General features: G+C 42.1%; 1 protein-coding gene across 2 annotated transcripts in view; it reads right to left on the reverse strand.

Moving 5' to 3' along the window:
- Positions 1 to 21,417, reverse strand: part of mob2a (MOB kinase activator 2a) — a 59,905-nt gene that overhangs the window by 35,960 nt on the left and 2,528 nt on the right. Inside the window, exon 1 of one of the 2 annotated variants that reach the window (XM_026311878.2) lies at positions 1,370 to 1,596. The exons of the other annotated variant lie outside the window; for it this stretch is intronic. Within the exon in view, the coding sequence (XP_026167663.1) occupies positions 1,370 to 1,407 (38 nt within the window). The 5' untranslated portion in view covers positions 1,408 to 1,596. Of the gene's footprint in view, positions 1 to 1,369; positions 1,597 to 21,417 lie in introns of those variants that run through there. 2 annotated transcript variants of the gene reach the window in all.

Raw genomic sequence — 21,417 nt, forward strand, 5'->3', positions numbered from 1 at the left:
CAGGCCTGCTCTTTCACTGTTTAATTACCCCATCCCTCTCACCTGCACACACAGATGGGAATACTCACTTGCGGGTGTATAGCAACAGACACATTTCCTAAGCAAACACAAAAAGGGGAGGAGGGGTATATGATGATAACATTGTTCTCGCATTTTCGGCTGTGTGATGAAGTGGCTGTTTTGCACTCATTAGCTCCCTTTGTGTTTTCAGTACCAAAAAGTCAGGATGTGGGTTTTGTGTGTGTCAAGTGCAGCAGAAGGCCATGTGCCGTGTAACAAGACGAAGGGTAAAGGGAGTGCCAGACGAAAAGTGGAAGAAACGAAACTGCCATTAAATCAACTGTCACTTTCAACAATATTAGCAAGCTCTCTGAATGACTGTTTTTGTGTGTACTTCCTCAAATCCATGGATCTTATCATGAAATCCAGATAAACCACAAAAGCAAGATATCCGGCGCAACTGTTACATGGGCCAAATTCAAGAAAGACTGTGTTGGCAAACTATTTCTCTTATAAACTTGTGACTTAGAGAGATACTGCACACACACACAGAAAGAGAGAGAGAGAGAGAGAGAGAGAGAGAGAGGGCTGGATCACTGCTGAGAAGGGGAAAGACCCAACTCTTGACTAGGTTTTAGAAATAGGATATAATTAGATGGTCTATAATCATGCCAAGTAAAAGTAGGTTACGGGAAAAGAGGCAGACATACATAATGCTCATAACTCACACTGCTACACACATATGAACATTTTGGAGATGAGGGGGCCCCAAGAAAGGGTATTTCTTAGAGGAGAAGTAACAAGATCATTTTGCTTAACAACAATAGAGGAAGCCCACCTCCCTCAATGCAAGACAGACAGGTTTCTCCTGACACTGCCTCCTTCCTGACCTACAGTACAAGAAGCTGAAACCAGGGTCTGTAATTTCAGGAAGACGTTACATTATCAATCTGTGGTTAGGTAGAATCAAGAATCTGGACTTCATTTGATTCACAGCCCATCATGAAAACTAAAAAGATGCTACATTCTGTGAATCTGCAAGTAATAAAAACTCGCAAAGTTCAGGTTTCAAAGTGCTTTTTCCATCAGAGGTCACCTCAAAAAGCCTTAATATCCATTATAATGAAAAATTTGCCTTCAGTGGTCCCATTGCAGCATGTATGAGCTTGATATTGCTAATGCTGCAATAAAAAGCTAGTCTCCTTCTGCAATGTTGAAATCTTAATGAGGGATATTAGATTAACAGCATAAAGTGCCATAGAGAGCCTATAAAGTCGCTTTACGCACGGCTTTGGAAACATCATAGAGAAAGTGAACTGATTGATGAGGTTTACAAAGTGCTGTCCCCCTCCATACGGACACCGCTTACCTATTTAACGTGTAGGATCCGTTCCGTTTAAACCTCATCCTGGACGACAGGAAGCGGATAAAGAAATCCAGAATTGACGGCGTTGCGGCTTTTTGTTGCACCTCGAAAGAAGCGACGCACACCGTGCCTCCCGGTCTCTGGACGTCTGCAGAACAAACGCGGAACCACACGGAGTCGCCCTGTGCAGTCCTCCCTCACTCTTCAACCACCTTTCTCTCCGTCTTTCTCTCGTTTCTCCCCAAACCTCGGTCTCCTCCTCATGCGCCCCCCCTCTCGACCCCCTCGGTGTAGTTTCCGTGGGGCAGGGTTATCGGGTCCTCAGACTGCAAGCGTTTCGATTAAAACAAAACGAGAGCTGTTGTCGGCACATGCGAGCAGCCCGGAGCGATGTGAGTTGGGGAAAAAAAAAATCTACTGCTATTAACGCGGAGTCTGGTTGAGGTTGGGTCGGCTTCGTGTCCACATCCTCACTGAGGCAAACCACCTCCAAAACAACAACAACAAAAAAGGAAAATCACTCTGATGAAACTTGAACCTCGTCTTTCACTAAGTCCACATCCCCGGCTGCATTCGGCTTCACAGGACAACATCTAAACACACAAACACACTGAAATAAATGCACAAGCTCGCGGTTCCTTTATGGAAAACTGTTATCGATGCGCGCCAGCTACACTTCTCTCCATTCCTGGTCCCGTGGAGGCTCTCGTGTTTCAGCGGGATTCATATCACAGCAGCTATATACACACATTTATATTCCTCCATAGGCCGAACACAAACGAGACTCCACCACCCCAACATGGCTCCTCTCAGCGCCTGAAGGGTGAGACAGATCTGAGCTAAGAATAGGGCTGAGGATCCATTAATGCCGTTTAAATCCAAAGTAACCCTGGAAGTGTATTTTACACACACGCACACACACACACTTTTCATTTGATCAAGACCTTAGTGAACATGCTTAAGTTCTAGGAGCAGAATTACAGCTTTGATTATTATTATCATTTTTCACTGCAAGTTGTGGGGTTTATTTTAAGATCACGTCATTTAACAGATAAATATGTCTCTCTTGAAATTGTACTTGTCATTACAACTTCCTTATAATGATGATAACTCAGAGTCCTACTACTTAATGTGCCACCAGTGAACTCTTGACCTCGCACCAGGTGCTGCTGCCAGCACAATGACCAAGTGACCAGTAACAATGAACCGCAATCATGAACTTGCTGAGTAACATCCATGCCGTGCAGCATTTTCATCCTCTGAAAACACAGCAAGAAGAGACAATGAAATGAGTCCTAGGAATGTAAAAATAGAGGGAAATGACAGGCAGGATCATTCACAGCGACTGGGCAGATGCAAAGTTGACACTGGAATGGCTTTACAAGAGTTCACTGGTGGCTCCTGTGATGATCTTTATCGCTGCACCCAGTCACCTCTCTCCAACCAACCTCCAGTGTATGTATGCATGTCCTCTGGGGCTCAAACAGCTCACTGGCCCCAATGGAGGATCTTTACATCACTGCATATGTGTGTGTGTGTGTGTGTGTACACCAACTACAGCTAAAGGTGTGTCAAAGTTGTTGTTTTGTCAACTTTGGCTCTGCATGGTAATGCATAAAAGACAGGTTTAGAGGACTTGGAAAAGAAAAGAAGAGGGATAATGGAGAGAAAGGGAGAGTGGGAATTTGTCAAGCAAAAGGCCAGACCACAAAGACTGAAAAATGAAGAGACCAGATGTTCTTTTCTTGCAGCCAGCTGGAGAGAGGAAGGGGAAGATGACATGATCCCCAAACTGGAATCAAATCCAGGATCATGTCAAAAACAAACTGTAAAGGAACCATTTTCCACTGGAAGCTTCAAAACTATAAATTATCTTCATGAAAATAATGACAAGACTAACGAAAGGACAAGCTCTACGCACCTAAGAGCAGACATTCAGTTCAGAATCCTGAGCACCATGTCAATAAATAAATCTGTAGTAAGAAAATAAAATGTCTCATTAACTTTTGTGTGTATGGGTCTTGAGGGATCAAAGAAAGAAGACATAAAAATGATGATTCCATGCAAGAGCTAAGTTTAAAAGCATTTTCAGGATTATTTAGTATTACATCATGGGAGTGCGGTGCAGTGTCTGTGCGATTCCTCCACTCCCACAAAAAGCACTCAGGGCTGCTTTCAACTGCTTTCAACGGCTCCAAGCTCACTTATTACAATAAGAGCATCCTGGCACCCGAACTGCTGATCGATTGCGCTGCTGCTACTGCTCGGTCAGTCACTGCAGAGTTACACAACAGCCACTGGAGGGAAGAGGAGGAGGAAGGAGCACTATGGGAGGAAGATAGTTAACAGAAAATGTGAAGATACCACAGGGTATGGGCCAGAGATAAAACAGACATTAAATCAAAAAAAAAAAAAAAAAAAAAGTGGAGAGAGTACTGAGAGGAAAAGAAGGTGAACACTACAGATCACAAAGGCACAATCAGTTTGAGCTTTATTGACGCAGTTCAAAACAACAATCCTGCCCCCACCTATTCAGTCTCACTCCATTGCTCCTTCCTGCACTTATTCATCACCTGCACCTCAAATGCCCTTGATGCTTATTGCTCCCTTTGCAGCTACTTCATTAAGCTAATTTGAACTTTCTTGCTTCTTTCTCAATCCTCATTTCTATTCAAGCGTCTTTTACATGCATACTCCCCTTGCATCATGAGCCCCTTATTCCTTCCATCTGTCCATCCAACTCCCCACCTTCACCCCAAGTTCTTGTTTTGTAAGAATGATGTAATCTTTGAGTCCATATCTAGGCACGATAACAGCATTAAAGACACCAAGGCAATGCATAACACCTTTTTATTTTCTGTCTGCACAAGGTTGCAGGTTTTCTCTGTAGGTGTTCATATTAAGCATCAAATAAACACTCAAAGTTGTCAGTTTCTTCTGTCTCCTTCAAGTGGCAGAGAAACTTCCAGAAAGTCAGCGCTGCCTGTGGTGTAGATGTGGAATAGCTCTGGCCCCTACACTCCTACATAGGCCTTCCAGGAACACATTACAGAGTCAAAAGCTGGACCGCAGTGCACACACACACATAAATGGACACGCACACGCATGCTACTGTGGCTCCAGCAGCTTGACTGCTTGCATGAGAGGAGACGCCAGCTTTACAAAAACCACAGTGCTGTACGTGCCAAGTTCCCCGGCACAGACAGAGGTGATACTGACAGAAAGCACACACTCCCCGTCTCCGTCTCTCTCTTTCTCACTCACTCACACACACAGTCCCTAGTGCTGATGCTAAAAAAAGAAAAAGACAAGACAAATCTATGAGACCACTAACATGTGCTTATTACACAAATTAATATACACCAGAGTTTTTCTGCCAAGAATCAAGCACGTACTGTTTTTCTCTGTCACAAAAGTGGGTACACCTAAATGAGTTTCAGCACACAGAAATGAACTCACACACACTGAGCACAGTCAGAGCTATATGTGAGCTGGGAGAAGTCCAAGAGGTGCAGTATCAAAGGGCCTATATATACAGCCAGGCTGGGCGACGCCAGTGGCCCGTCTATGTCTGTCTTTCACATACAGCCTGGCCTATATTGAGAGGACACCACTGTAACTCAGCTTTTACAGTCTGTCCATTCCTACACACTTTTGCTATCTGTTATCTGACCATCTATGACGGAAAAGCCGAGGGGTCTTCCACTAAAACAGGCTGACACTGTTCTCTCACTATGTAACTTTGTACAGATGAGAGTTAAATATACAATAAATCAGCAAAATGAGACAGATGTTGACTTTTTCCTCAAATGTTTCCAGGATGCCCGTGAAGGCAAATGTTTTGTCTGGGTATTTCTGAGTCCTGAAGCTAATCAGTGTTACCTTTCTATATAAGGACAGATGTGGCTCTAATTCAAATTCCACCCACCAAAATGAAAGGAAATGAAATGCAACCTGACCCATGCAATGATCACTGCCCAGGCATCTTGAGAATGTGAAGCTCAAAGCCAGTTTTGAAAAACCAACTGATTGAACATCATTTCCAATAGTTATTTTGCTGTGACACTGCATTAGTTGCTATCAGTGACAATGAAACTATTAATGGTATAAAACCACAGGACAATAATGGACATCTATTTTGAAAATAAATCAATCATTCTTGAGGAAAAACAGTCCAAATTCATTAATATTATTAATAAGATACTCCAGGAAATTGATGTACATTTTCACTATTATTTACTTAAATAAAATAAATAATTGCATTCTTTTTTTTTTTAAGAATTTACATTTTTCAAACCTTACATTTTACATTTAAAAGCTAAAAACAATGTCAGCATTTCATAGGCTGGTTAATGTCAATAAAATAAAGTACAAAGCAAATTAATTAAATGGTTGATTATTGATGTGAGTGTCAAGACAACACTGAAATACTATTTGTGAGGAGCAAAGACCCATTTTTTTCCCTTGTGTACTTTTAGTTGTTTTTTGTCCATCTACCTTCTCATAAAGAACCAAACACAAAGAGAAAATCATTCACTGAAGCCTTTCACACGCTACACCTCATTCACTGTTAAGGTTCACAATCACCATTGAACCACTCACTGATGCCACCCAGTGTTTACTAGAAATAATGCACAGCTTAGGATGACAGAACAGAATAGCATCTCCACTTTCTCTTGTCTAGGGCTGCTGTGAAAAATGAGCTGTGCTGAGACTGAGAAGCGGTGATGAGAGAAAGGCAGCAGGCGGTGGTGTGGGCAGTCACTGACGTCATGTTATGCTGGTGTGCTGTGTGGCATTGCTGGCATGGGAACAAAGGCTTTGCACCAATGATGGGTGCAGGGAGGCAAGGATAGAAGATTAAAAGATGAAAAAAAAGGACGGAAAGAAAGAAAGCAGTGCTAATGGCTCAGCAATGTCTGGTATGTGAAAGACACAGGTCATTAAATGAATACATAGAAGCAAGGAGAAGCAAAGCAACAGGCCGAATGGTTGGCTGCCCATACGATCCTTTGTGAAAAAATACAAAATTATAAGACATTTAGAAGCTTCTCAGCTTTTTCCTCAAAGCATACCTTCAGTGAAGAACAATAAATGCTGGAAAGAGGCTTCACACAAAGAAAATCAGATAGCAAGGAAGCAATAAAGCAGGAGTGTTTCTATAGCGCTGAATGACAGCAGTGTGCAACCAACAATAAATTATGATTTGAATATGCAAATATACTAACCTGAGCAGTGAAGAAAAACAAATGACCCTCTAACCTCTACTTGAAAAAAATTTAACTTGCTGAAAAGAACTAATTATCTCCTTCCTCTGGCTGCTAGTGGACTGGTGATGCTGGTTTAATACTGCAGACACTTCATATGGTCAACTGATCCTGGACTGAAAAGGGTCAGCAGAGTCTGGTGCACTCTGGAAAGGCCGACAAGCCACAATCATACAAGACCTACTTTAATGCTCATTAGGGCTCTCTCTCTCTGCCCTTCCATACGTTTCTCCTCATGTCACCACAGTTTCTTCAACATCTCTTCCTTTTCAATTACTTACTATTCTCTTCAGTCATACACCACACACACACACAGAATGCAGAGTCCATACTACTTTCACTTGGAAAGCAGCGCAAACACGTGATCTGCTATAATCAATATGTTTGACTAAAAGCAACCAAAGTTATTCAATTGCTGAGTTTTTTTTTTTTTTTTGCCCTGTAGCATGTTCCTGTCTCCTACACGGTCATGTGAACTGAACTTGCTGCCCTCTTGTGGTATCAGCTGACATCACAATGAAATTCTGTGATGTGAGCCCATAGTTCGCTGGTGGAGATTGGAGAGTTGCAGAGCACAGATAAAGGTAAGAATACCAGACCTTTGACACAGAGATCCTGAAGTGCACAGACTTTGTAAAAAACACTGGAAAATTGCAAAAAAAAAAAACAGGCATTACAGGCATGTCTCATTCAGTGACATTGTTTATGATTTTAATGTTGCTAAGCCAAACAAAAACTAATAAATCAACTCTAATATAAAGGATTGTGATAGTTTGTATCAAATGTGTTATCAAAAACAGTTTCACAATTATTGACCCAAATGTCCTAAAAAGGCACTTTCTGGTGAGTCAAACCTCCAATATACAGATGCATAGTAAACACAGTAAATATTTGTGCATTGATATGACCTGTTCTGAGCTGCATTAGTAAGTAGCAACACACTGGGAAGGGATTAGATGCTCATCCAAAAAGAAACAAAAATGTGCAGTGGCATTTCTTACTATGGATTTGAAGCTCCAGACATACGATCGTGTAGAAATACTACAGACAGCATGCCTTCACCACACAGAGCTTGCCTCAACTTAGAACTGATGCTACAAAAGGCCTGGCGCAGGTAGCTAAACCCCACAGTGAAAACAGCTCCTGACTCCTACACATACACACATACACACATAGCTGACGTGTGGACTCCATTGCTACCAGAGCTGCCAATCAAAGCCACAAATCACCTGAAACGGACCCTTTTTAAAACTTATTAAAAACAGAGAAATAACCACTTGTACACAAATCAGTATGATAATATCTACCTAAAATGGAGGAAAACAAAATAAAATTTATTTGATTTGTCCTTTTCAGCTTAGTTCATTTCAGTTTGTCTGATCTCCTCACATGGAAAGAGCAGGGTTTACGACCAATACTCCAACCACCCACCAGGTGGCAAATGACTTACTGTGGCGCACACACAGTCTCTGCAGTCTTTGAGACCATTGACCTCTAACCATCTTTGACCACAGCTGCTCACCGTTCAGCTGTTAGAGATGCTACCCAGGTCATAATTCTAATATACCAGCCTCAGTTAAGGTTTCACTGTAATATAAGACAACCAGACGTAATATAGCATGGTTAGCTGTGAGATACAATAAAAAAAAAATGTATGTGTGTTATTAAGGTTTGTAGGACAGAAAGGATAAGAAAAGTGCCTCTATAAGAAACAAAGCATTAAACAAGTGTTAAAGGGGAATTCCAGCTTTAATCACATCAATGCTATCACCTTTCATACATGCTTTGTGTGCACTCCAGTCCTCTCTGAACATTTATAGCATTTATGTTACTATATTACTGTTCTGTCCAAACTATAATGCTAAATGGCATGCCATCACATCAATTTACTAGAGGCCTATTACCTACACTCTCAAATGTACAATTATAAAATCTGTCACAAGACACAAAGGCTCATGACTAGTATTCACAGCTGATTTGTGTGACTGCAAATCAGTTGCTCCATTAATAGGTAGCACTCAGACTAGTTGAGATGAAAAAGAAACCAAAAGAACGAGAAAACCGTGCAGCGACTGATAAACCGAGCAGCGACAGACACCATGATGCAGCCTGCGTGAGGAAAACGACACTTCCTGTGTTTGTGCATCTCGCTGTTTGCTTTTGCTTCAGCACAATTAATGACGAAAACTTCCTGTGAGCTCCTGCTCCAGGCTCCCTTGGCCTGGCAGAGAGGCAGAACAATGAGAAGGAAAAGAGAGGGTGGGCCAGGGAGATAGATAAACTAGAAACCCACAGACACCCAGCCAAACACAACAACGCTGACAAATATAGGCATGAATATAGGGATTTACGAGGGCGTACCCAGGTTTAACCAGCGCACATGCAGGCAGGGCATACGTAATTCTAATAATGTCAAATACAATATTAGAAAAGGGGAAAAAGAGAGATCCAAAAAGACAAGATACGCATCCACCTGCTTATTAAACCAAGATTTTGACCTGCAAAACATCTGCTTCCTTCACTCACACATGCTACACTGATTTATACAGTGGCTATAACTTCACAGTAATTATCTGAAATATCTCATCTGTGTGCATTATCTTTCGCCTCAGCCCTGAGTGACTCATGAACTCTCCAGAGCAAACCAAACCCCTGACCTACTGTTCTTCTATGAGAGGATACGGATGTGGCGATTGTCTCATTGTCTCTCAACCTCTCACACACACACACACACACACACACACACACACACACACACACACACACACACACACACACACACACACACACACACACACACACACACACACACACTTACTTTAAAAAGCAAACATGCAAGCTGACATATCAGAGGATGAGGACAGAAACAGCTTACAGAACGAATATCGAACCACTAGACTTCATGCACATAGAGCTTCATCCAGAGCCAGAGCCAAACGTTTACTTTTTGTCTGTCACTCCTGTCAAATCCTGGCTTTTGAAATAGAACAAAGAAGGTCACATTGAGTTAGCATTGAACACGGTACATGGAATTTGGTGATTAAAGGAGCATTCAATCTATCGTGTCTTGCACAACAAATTAAGGACAGAAAGCCGGCATTACTACCTAGAGTATGGCTGTTGACATTATTAAGCATATAGGCAGGGAAAATCCAATCAGATACAACTGTGTTGTGTCTGTGTCTCACATTCAAGTTATGTCCCTCTCAGCATTTATTGCCTCCAGTAAACACATCAAACTGTAGAAGAAAACGAAAAGGCCATTTCAATTGCCCTCTATTACAACAGATACAATTTGATGTGTGGTATATTAATAATGTGAATGTGACAAACAAAGTGCTCCAAGGATTCATTCTGTTGTGCAGGAGCAGAGGAGGAGAAATAGTATTGAAAAGACAGGAGGTCAGGAGTCAGCTTTTAATTTCTAGATCTTGTCCCTCCATCGCTCTTTACTAAGGCTAATCTCTTACATCTCACCTCCCTTAGCTGGTCTGCTCACTTAGCCTCATTTAACCAGCTAACAGCCAGTAATAAATCAGCAGCACCCTCCTCTCACTGCTAATCTGCAGTAGCCTGCTCTGCTCTGCACGCTCTCCCTGATATATGACTCAGCCCACTCAGGCTTTCACAGTGAGTTAGCTGCTCTAGGTATAAAACATCTGTGTGGAGCACGAGCTAGCACAAAACAAGACAAGGTAGATAAAACTGAAGGTAAAGGATGAGGGTCCAAAGAAGAGCAGGGCAAAAAAAGATTTCCTGTCTTCAGTTTACTGGCCGGAACTGATGACCTTTGATCAACATCCTTGTCCAGTGTTGCTGTTGTGTCCTTTGGCTCATACTTTGGATTTTATTTTTGTATAAACAAACCCATGACCATTTCAATTCAACAATATAAAACCACTTAGGACTCAATATGACATGAAAAGTTACGCTAACGGTGCTAAATGAACAACCAACATCAAAAGTTGTCTTTTTGACCCTGGATTGGGAATGAACCTGTTTTCGTGTTGACTGTGAATCACTGATACTTTACTGAAATACACTCAGACTCCTCTGAGAAAGCTTTCCAAATTAAGATGAGTTAAGATAAGAGTAACATTTAGATACTTACTGTAACCAGCAGACTCAAACTGTACTCAAATGCACCACCATCAATACTAACACAAAAAACAAGCCCTAGACTTACAGCATTGAGCTAGCTGGCTTGTTGTCCAGGTTAGCCTGCTTAACACCAACAACCAATTTACCCAATAAGTAATATTTTTTATCTTAAAGTTACTGGTGATATTGTACATGCAGAAAGGTACACTATGCTTGTCACATTATAACTTTAATATGTGACATTTTTGTATTGACAGCCTGTGTCAGACATGGTGGTAAGAAGTTCTTTCCTCTGTCCCCCTGGATTAAACTGCAGAAAGCGAGTGCGGGCCTCACTCCCACGCCTGGACTCCTCACAGGATAATACCCTCTGTTCACAGCCAGTCTTTAGCACAACTAGCTGTCAGCCTAGTGCACAATGCTACCAGACTGTTGGCTCAGTATTAGCGTTTGTCACGAGCCACCCAGCTCAGAGACCAGCGGTGATTAAAAAGGCTTTTAGGTCACGTTTAGCAGGTCTGCTGCTGAGCGCAAACAACAGAGCAGGGCAGTGTTGTGACATCATGGCAGACAGCTGTGCATGCAAGACCTCAACTCTGCTAGCATTTCGTACAGCATGGGTACACGAGGACAGCGCACACACAGCATTTTCTACAGCGTGTAAGCCCTGAGTCAGTCAGAATAATCCACGTTTATACACACACACACTTCCTCAAGGGGATATCATATTCCTATCAGGGTCAAAAACTCAGTTGTGTGTCTTCTGTCCAGCCTTGAGCTTTTCTGCCTTACTTCTGGGAGGCCCGATCAGCAGCTCCCATACAGTGACCATAACCCAACAGCGGAAATCAGATGACCCTGAACACCAGCGTTGTTCCCTCCTCTTGCCTTCATTCCAAGTCTAACTCTGACCTCAAAAAAAAAATTTCCATCCTCCTCCACATCCTTTTTTAGCTGTGAAGTACCTCGTGGAGCTGGTTTGTAACACACTCACAAACTCACACGTTCATGCTTAGCAGGCTGGAGATCGTCCACAAAGCAGCCTGTGTCAGATCTGCAGATGCAGACATGATGTTCCATCCAACAATTCAGAAGAAAAGGCTGCTGCAGTTTTAACACTTGTGACACCTTTAACCACTGACTGTCACTAAATGTTCTCAAGATATTACATTTACCACTGGAAATAGTTTTGTTCTTGTTGATGAATATAAGGGTTTTACATAATAAAATTATGATTTTAGCAGTCAATTGATAAAAAAAATATCTTATTTGATAATCAACTAGTAGCATGATTCATTAATTTATCAAACAGCTGGCTAGTGTCATTGGGTGATGCCATGGCCTTCAGAGCTAGTATGCTGTGCAGATGGCTCATTTTGACTTTAGATGTGAATATCTTTATTGTAGATGATCAAATGTCTTACACGTCTACTTGCTACTGTCAAACCCTACATATGAGCAAGGGAAATTGTGTAAATTCATTTATTGTTTCTTAAATCTGCAATTATAATCCTATGATTTCCACACAGAGGCTGTGCAGCCTGTAAACCTTTGCAACTGGGATTTGAGTGCTCTATATGAATTACACTGTGCCCTTGTTTTCAAATCATCCCACATCGCAGCTACACCCTCCTCCCCTCTGTCCACTCCCTCCCTCACCTAGCTGTCATGGTGGAAGGTAGTTGAGGAAGTGTAGAGGACATATGGACAGTTCAGAGCCATACAGTGGGGTTGTCAGTGGACACATATGAAACATATGGCTGCTGGTGCTGGCCTGTCAGCTGATCTATCAAAGTCTCCCTGTAATCATACTGACTCTCCGCTGTCTAATTTCCCCACCCCAACCACATCCTCATGTGCACAGTGATAATTCAAACATACACATAGAAAAACACATGTACATTAAGATAAAAGAGGGGGCCACTGAGCGGAAATATTGTTTCTCTTGCATCTTTTCCTATGGCTTGCTGAACTTTGCTCTCTTCAGCAATGTGAACGTCTTGTTTAAACCTGCCAACACATACCACTCCACACCCTGCCTTTAGGTTCTACCAGTGCACCATTTCTTTCTTGTCAGGCCAGACAGTGAGATTAAGTCCATTTTTCATTTTGGCATTTGTTTTATGTTATTTCCTGGCACTGGAAATGCATCCTCCTAAGTAAGAATTAGCTATAATGTTTACTGGTAACACTGACGGACTTGGAATTCAACGTTTCTCCATCTCTCTCATACCTGAGAGTATGAGATAGGAGCATCAGCTAAATTTACTGAACTCTGCCCACGAAAACATGACATGTGTCACATAACACATATGAATGAGCCATAAAATGAGAAAAATAAACAGAATAAGAGACTGAGTTTAAAGAAGTTGGTAGAGTTTACCATGTGCTCTGGTACAGTTAATGGGAAATGGATGGGTATTCTCTACAGATTATGCCTTTGGACACAACAAGGTTAAAAGGGGTAAACAAAACAACCAGGATGCACATCAACAAAGAGATCATCTACCACGTCCTATCCAAAGTTGCTAAACAGGAAAATCACAACTGAAAAAAGGTCAAGAGCAGCTCTTCCACTCCTTTCTCTACACAGTAGAGTAGTCGTCATATTCAGAAATATCACATACAGTATGAGGGATCCCATCACTATTTGCACTATTTTCCCCTCTTTTTCCTGTTCTTTATTCTCCTACATGTTCTCTGCACAGGCTCCACTGCAACTACTCTAATCCCATTTAGAGAGGGTATCCATGGCACAGGGCCGATCCATGTACATGCACACAAACACTAACACGTTTACACACAAAAATGCACGTCCATGCACGTATATAACAACCAGAGGGAAGGGGTGGGTCACTGATTAAAGGGGGATAAAGAAAATAGCTGGATGCAGAGGAAAGTTTTAAGTGGCGTAGTGGAAAAAAAATGAGGCACAGGAGGAGTACAGGCTCAAGTACTTGTCTCCCTGAGGCATGTGTGTGATTGTGTGTGCGTATCTCACTTGCTTTGCCTGATGCATCGCAGAGATCTGTAATCCAATTACAGTTCGGACGAGTCTAGCCTCATCCACCAAGGACAAACCTAGCAAGCTTACACCAACGCCAGCAGCCCACCGCTTCTGCACAGCTTTAACAGCTCACCACTTAGCTGAAGCCTCGCCCGAGGGCGCTGACCACATCTTAGTGAAAAATAAATAAAATCATATAGAATTAAAGGCTTTCTCCTCCGAGACAAACTAGGTCTCTTATCGTAGAGGCCCAATGGGGACCAACTGTTCTGTTGGGCAAATTCCCAAATCTTGATTTTAAAGGTTTGGGAATCAAAACCAATGAATGCAGAGAACACAGCCAATGCATTTTTATTTCTCTATGCCTCGTGTGGCTTTCCCTTTCTGACCTACACATGACTCCAAACTCCATTTCTCTCTCTGCCACCAGCAGCCAAGGCCCCTGCTGTTAAATCTCCCTCTCTGTCCTCTGCTGCAGACCTCTGCTGTTTCTAATCTAGCTCTCTCTGACCCACATCGCTACTTCCCATATATCTCCATATCTCACCTATGGCCTCTGTGTCACTATTGTTTCCCTCCTTCCGTTCCTCTTTAGCCTCACTTTCTATACTCTCCCCACTGGTCTTACTTTTTATCTGATGCTCTTTCTACCACCGTCCTCTTTCTTCCTCTCCGGAGTCTTCAATCCGCACTGCAGCAGTGCCCCATGTCCCCTATTATTCCTACATTTCAATTCTTCAATTTACTAGCCAAGTCAAGGAGGTCTGATCAACTACTCCATTCAGCTCTAAACACCACCATGTGGAGATTTCCTACAGTATAATAGAAAAGATCCAGTCAGCTTCAGCTGAAATGAAATGTTAATCTTTACATAAAACAGGCTGATACACAAAATCACACAGCAATAGCCACATATCCAAGAAATTAGCCTGTTTAGACCATCATCCTGTAACTAAGTTGGCAGGTTCCCAGAGCTTTTACAAGTTGGAAAGATTGATTGGTGGGAATGTAAGCACAAAAACTCACTTGGACTGCCAATCAGACATCAGAGTAGTTTTCTACAGCTGAGTAGAAAGGCTAAATACTGACCATTAGGTCAAATTTTGCCCAAAACTGTTCAGGTTAGACACCACAGAGTGACTCTAAAGTAAATAAGCAGTGTTTCTGACTGTATGTGCGTCTATTGATACTGTGTCAATTCCTCTGCTAAATATATAAATAAATATCCAAACATTCAGAAGTCTGATGTGAGGAAATCTGATGAAACAGTAATGCCCTGCTTGTCTGATTAGTTTAAAAAAGCAAGTTGTCCCTAGAAAAAAAATAAGAGGAAGAGGAAATGTATCATTAAGTGCAATTTATAGCAATAACTGAATCTGAAACACTATGAAATGCACAAAAAAGAAACACACCAAACTGTTCTGCAGGGTGTCTTGGGTGGGTGGATGGCAACAACAACTCCAAATCCTGCTGCTTGGGGGTTTAACTTATTTTAACTGATCTTAAGACAGCTCTAGCCAAGGGTGATATTCTCTGACAGGACAGTAGCTGCTCCCAGGTATGTGGCAGGCAGTCCCACAACAGTAAAAAAATGTGAAATCCAGGATCTTTGCAGCAAAGTTGGCCTGCAGTTAAATACTGTTTTGAGAGAAGATGTCCTATTCCGACCAATAACATGAAAGAGAAAGGGAGAGAGTGGCTGACCTCTCTCCCTCTCTCCAGAGGGAACATGACTGTTCCTGCCCTATGTCAGTATTTTCTTTTCTCCTTTCACTCTCTCTTTATCCACTGGCAGGCCCAGTTGTGTGTGCTGGGCAGGGCTGCCCAGAGCGTTATGAAAGAGTAAACACAGTCACAGCATGGTGCCGCCATCCTGCCAAGTGAAATAGAGGCAACACACAGAGACACCCCAGGCTATGCCAGGAGCAACACAACAGTGTGGCCCAAATGAGCAAAATGTCTTTGAAGGGAAAGTGGTAACAAAATTAAGCTCAATATATATCCAAATATATATCCAAATTATATAAAAAGGAGGTTAAATGTGAATCTAAATGTTTTATGTCTCAGAGGCTGCTGGTTATATGTCAGTTGTCTGCGTGGTTGTTCAAGCTTTGAGCAGGTCAGGACACATTTGAGTGGGCAGAGAAGCTTCACAAGCACAGCCAGCTCCAGGTATTAAGTTGGGTTGCATTTGCAGGCCCTTGATCCATCATAGTATTAGGTTGCACAATAGCCATACAGCATGTACTAACCTCAGGCTTTTGAACCTTCATCATCACTAAAACATGCTGGCAAAAAGTGCAAAAAACACCACACCTAGCAAGAGTTCCCATCTCAAGTGTTTAGGAAAGTGCTTAATACAGCCACACTGTACATTTGGATTCTCCAATTATCCGCTTATGCATATTCAGTGAAAGGCAAACTGCAGAGTCACTCTGGTATCATGTTTATTTCTGGGCTTCTCCCCACATCCGAGAAAGGGAAGGGAAGACAGGGAAGCAGAAAGGCATCTCAAGAGACAAACCAGAGAGTACAGAAGTATTTGCTCAGGAGTGAGTGTGTGTGAGTGTGTGTGTGTGTGTGTGTGTGTGTGTGTGTGTGTTTCTGTACCCAGGCTATTTGCCTCCTCAAAAGGCATTCAATAGAAGCATTTTATCTCATTCAATCATGCACACTGATGTCTTAAAAACATTCCATGATACAGTATTGTGCCTTGAAGCCTCAGGATGACTTCAGTTAAGATTTACTCAAACCTTTTTAGATATCAGCTCCTGTATTTTTATGTTACAAACAGAAAGACAGAAAATATTTTTGATTGCTGTTGATTGCAAAACACTTCATGCTGGTCTGCTGGAGCTGCTAGTCATAGTTATTACCTAATCAACAACTTGCTCTGGGTGTCACATCCTGCAAAACCCAACGTCATTGACACCTCTAGACGACAAAAGCTGAGGATTTACCAAGTGACTCCAGCTCCGCTTATAACTATTTGTTCTCTTGTCCTTCTAGGGAAGAGGAGGAACCTGCTGCTTTTGCCATAAAGTAAAACGGAGCCTTGATGAGCAGTGAACAAGGCTAAAAGTCAAAGAGGGTGGCTGATGTCAGAAAGGGTTAGCTCAGGGCTTGTTTGTTCAGACTCTGACCCTCCAGCACGGCTTTATTTTCCTTCCTCTGTCACTCACCCAAAAAAAATGAGACTTGCACACAAAAACAGCATGATAGAGGTTATACAATATCACTCGTCATATAGGCTATCATCATACATGCTCTGTTCTGAACACAACTAACACCCTGTTAGCTTTTGTTTTTCAACATCTCTCAGACAGAGCTGAAGCTGCCCTAGGCCTGTTCAACCCTGCCTTGCTTTCTGAGGCTAAACTGTCCAGCTTAGGCCGTAGCCAAACACGCAAACGTCTCCACACATCAGTGTCCTGAGAGATAAAGAAGAGGGCGGGTTGAGATAGAGAAAGACAGAGACGGCGAGACAAACTGAGCCAGGGACAGGAAGACAGAGTGAATCGGAGGGATGAAAGTAGCCAAAATACTCTTTCTGGAGTGTAAACAAACCAACCAGTCTTGTCATCCAGCCAGACCCTCAGCGAGGCAGCACATCATGAGCACCAGATCAGGGCCCGACTCCATTAAAAGGAGCTCCATGGTCCTGTAATGTGCCAAACTGCTCTACATTAATGGCTGTTTTTATGTTTTCTCTGCTTGTATGTAAATGGAGGTACCTAAATGATCATTTCAATTTATTTTTTTGTTAATGCACTATGAATTAGGTCACCACATAAGAAACTTTTAAAATCTGATACATTAACAGCTTAATGAGGACGGTCATTATTGCAGGGCTACCAAAATGGAGTACAGTATATTATGCAGTGGTTTATTTAATTATAGGGCTGTTATGGTCAACTAATAGATTCGTCAATTAATTAAGCTCCAGAGAAAACTCCTTAGACTGCATTGAGGACATAACTCATATTTACTGCCAGTTGGATTCCACCACAGGCACAAGTCATTTACTGACTGAATGTTTGGAAACCTAAAACTGTTTATGAATAAATTACAAATCTAACACCATCAGTCAAATTATGTCACTTTTGTAAAACAACTGGTATAAACAGTGGGATCATTTTTCACCCTGTTGGGTGCTCAGCTGGCTAATTGCCACTCACAACACAGGATTAATCTGTAAAACTACACCATGTTACTGTCTGTTAAAGGTTTGGCTGACTTCAATGGACTTAAAAATCTTGGCCCGTGCCGTCTTGGGTGTGTAGTCGTAAAGCAACTTCAGGGGCAGGCACAATAAATTTATTTGTAATAGGGAGGGATTCTTATTGCTGGCTGTGACATGCAGAAAGCAAACAGAAGCTGTCCTCTTTGTTGCAACAGTAACAAGGTAGCTAACGGCTCTTTTCCCAGGCGGACACCAAGGCCTTCTGGAAAGCTGACTGCTCATACAGCCCTCAGGTCAGTCCAAACAGTGCAGCAAACAAACAGTAGGAGGAGATGATTGCGGAGCTAGTAGTAAAGACAGAATAGCTAGATTCCATCCTTGTCTAGACCAAGCAACAGAGTGACGTGTTGGTTGGTTCCTATTCTTGAGCAAGTGGCTGCTCTAAGAGCTGATGGCTGCTCTGTTTATCTGTCACAGTCTATTATCAGCACTGCAACTGTGGTGCGAACAGCGGAAACAGCCACCTGGGCTGAGACTGTGTGCAGAGGTGTGCCAGTGTGTTTGTGTGTGTGTGTTTGTATGTGTGTGTGATGGAGATGGGGGATAAAAAAAGCACTGGGGTTGCATGAGGACAGGGATTCAGTGTGCACAATCCCCATTGGGAACATTTACATATACACACACAGCAAATCAAAAACATAAAGGGGATGTTACTCAAACACGTAGACTCTAATAAGCTGAAATGCTACCACAGAGTTCTCATAAGCAGTTTCAGGACCTCGTGTAGAGATCGGCTGATATGCAAGTAAGTTAACTGGAGACATATTTATTCTTAGACTGATATACTGTCATTTTTGGATACATATTTTTAACAGTTGCATTAAAGACATCAATATGCACCATTTCAGTGGATTAAGAATCTGCTTGGAGTCCCTGTACGTCCTGTTGGACATGATACATCACAGTGTTTTACCCTGCTGAAAATTCACATCTGAAGGACAGGCACCCACTGGATAATTTAATGATATTGTAGGGTTATGCTAAGGCCATACATTATTTTAAATTGTATCATTCTCCCACTTACGTTTGGTATGTTGAGGGGCACTAAAAAATATGATACCCTTCAGCTTTATTGGCTGCATGAAGAGGACACCAGCCAGAGCACAATGTCTCATTACTGAGCTCAAGAATGAAATCTTGCACTGTAGTAGCCGAATTAATGGCAAATTGATCCAAAGTACACAACAGTAGAATTGAAACTCAGAGAGCAGATGTTTATCTTGCAATGCTCTATGTATCTCAGAGCTGACTTATTAACAACATTCATTTTCAAATTTGCAGGCCTTTGATGCTTTTCCAAATAATGATTTGATGATGGAAGTGGAAAGTCACCCACCCATATATTGTTAGAAATGCAAAGTCATGTACCATGGAAAAAAATTAACGGCAGTGTTATCACAGGAGGCCTACCTACTGGATATACACCCACCCACTTCTCTATTAACATGATCAAACATTGAACAAAAATATTGCTAGGTTTGAGAACTAGTCTCTACCATGAAGTAATCCTTTCCTGTGTTTAAACCTGAAATACAGACTCATGCTTAGGTCACATTTATACAGGAGCTGTCAAACCCCACACACCAAAACACGCAAGACAGTGGTAAGACAGAACATCATGAATAGGCAAACGCTGAGGACGTTCAGCCTATAAGTAGTTCATGTGGTTTCCCCTTCTCTGACTGCCCACAGTTATGACCTGACACCTGTCCTTACTCTCATTTTTAATTTCTGATAATTTTATCTTAGAAAAAGCGTCAGCAGCCACACCCAGTAGCTCCTTCCGCTACACAAAGCTAGTTCAAGATTACAGTTCTTTAAGAAATTTGTAGTCTGAAACAGAATATAAATTTTACACATGCACAGTTGACTTCAGATGCTCCTTTGAGCCTTTAGGCAAATTTAAAAAAAAAAAAAAGTTCAGAAAAGAAGAAACATGTTTCCCAGTGCACCGGTGTGTGTTGCTGACGTGTTATGAGTCGTTTCTGAACAACAGATGTCTGTGAAAGAGACAAACAAGCTAAACCAGGTGTAAAGGTGACAGAAACTGTGACTAGAGGTAACTCGTTGGTGTTAGTCTGCAAATGGGGAGTGTTGAAAATACTGTTAATATAGAAAATGACCACCCTTATCTTTTAAACTTTACTATCCATAAAGCGAGTGGTTACAACAATCAAGCCCTTCATTACTGGAATCTTTCATACTGTTGCTTCCATTACTGCATAGGTGCAGGATAAAGTTAAGCCATTGAGTCACAGGTGCAAGCTAAATGCACATTAAATCTGAGTCTTGCTCAGGTCAGGCAGCCTAAAGCTAAAATGCTTAGATGCTTTAGCTTCCATTCTCTCACTCTTGATTCAGCAATACCAATCCATCATTCAAAAGCAAGGGGATTAAACATCTGTCGAAGCCTGCTTATTACACCCAGCAGGAAAAGACACATTATGCGTCGCGCTTCTCCCCACTGACTTAACGTCCCATCTGATTCTGACTCTGGACAGATGAGGTCATTCAGCTCTGAATTAATGCTCTCTGTTCATAAGAAACAAACAGTGCAGAGGCAGACTGCACAAACACATTTTGCCTTACATTTTCAGGCAATCACACAGGTGATAAACACTAGACGCGTCTGTGTCTTGTGCATTTGCCACCCAAGGTAACCTATCATATCACCGTCTCTCAATCTATACACCATTAGGCTGTGAGGGTCTTGTCATTTGCTACAGACTTCCATTCAATTCCCCGTGGAGCTTCATTCTTCATATAAACTACTCCACCACATCTCCCCAAATGCTAATTTCCTCCATTTTCTCCTCCTTAACCTCTTATTCTGTCAAAAGCATCTATATCCCCCTCCTCCATCCTTCCTTTGCCATTCATCAGTCAAAAAAAACGTGCCGCCTCCCTTTTGATCACCCTGCTTTTCTCTCATCCATCTCTCCTCTTTCATTCATCACACTCCATCTTATCTTTCTCTCTACATCTGCACATTTCTCCAAAGTTCAGCTGCTTTCACCTCTCTATCTCGCTTTCCTCCATCATCCTTCAGCTCGCTCTCTTCTCCCTCCATCGGACCTGGCTGTGACATCCTTCACCGTGGGTCTGTATTCTGAGCGATTACACGCTTGGTTAACTCATTCATGGACTGCACTCTAACGGTGACGCACGCTGGACGCATGCCTGCTTGCTCTCAATGCATTTGGCTTAGACAGACCTTACCCTTATATATACACACACTATAGACTAAAGTGCTCCCTTAACATGCAAGTAAACATGAACTCAACCTGCACAACTGCCTTCAATGAGGACAAAGTATGACAGTTTAGTAGACAGACCTGCAGTCATGACAAGCTGCAACTGACGCATAAGCTTTTTTCTCTGAGAGCATTTAGAAACTGAGACTGACTTATTTAGAAAGTGTCACTCCATAAAA

Source organism: Mastacembelus armatus, chromosome 6, assembly GCF_900324485.2.
Source record: "Mastacembelus armatus chromosome 6, fMasArm1.2, whole genome shotgun sequence".
Lineage (NCBI taxonomy): Eukaryota > Metazoa > Chordata > Actinopteri > Synbranchiformes > Mastacembelidae > Mastacembelus > Mastacembelus armatus.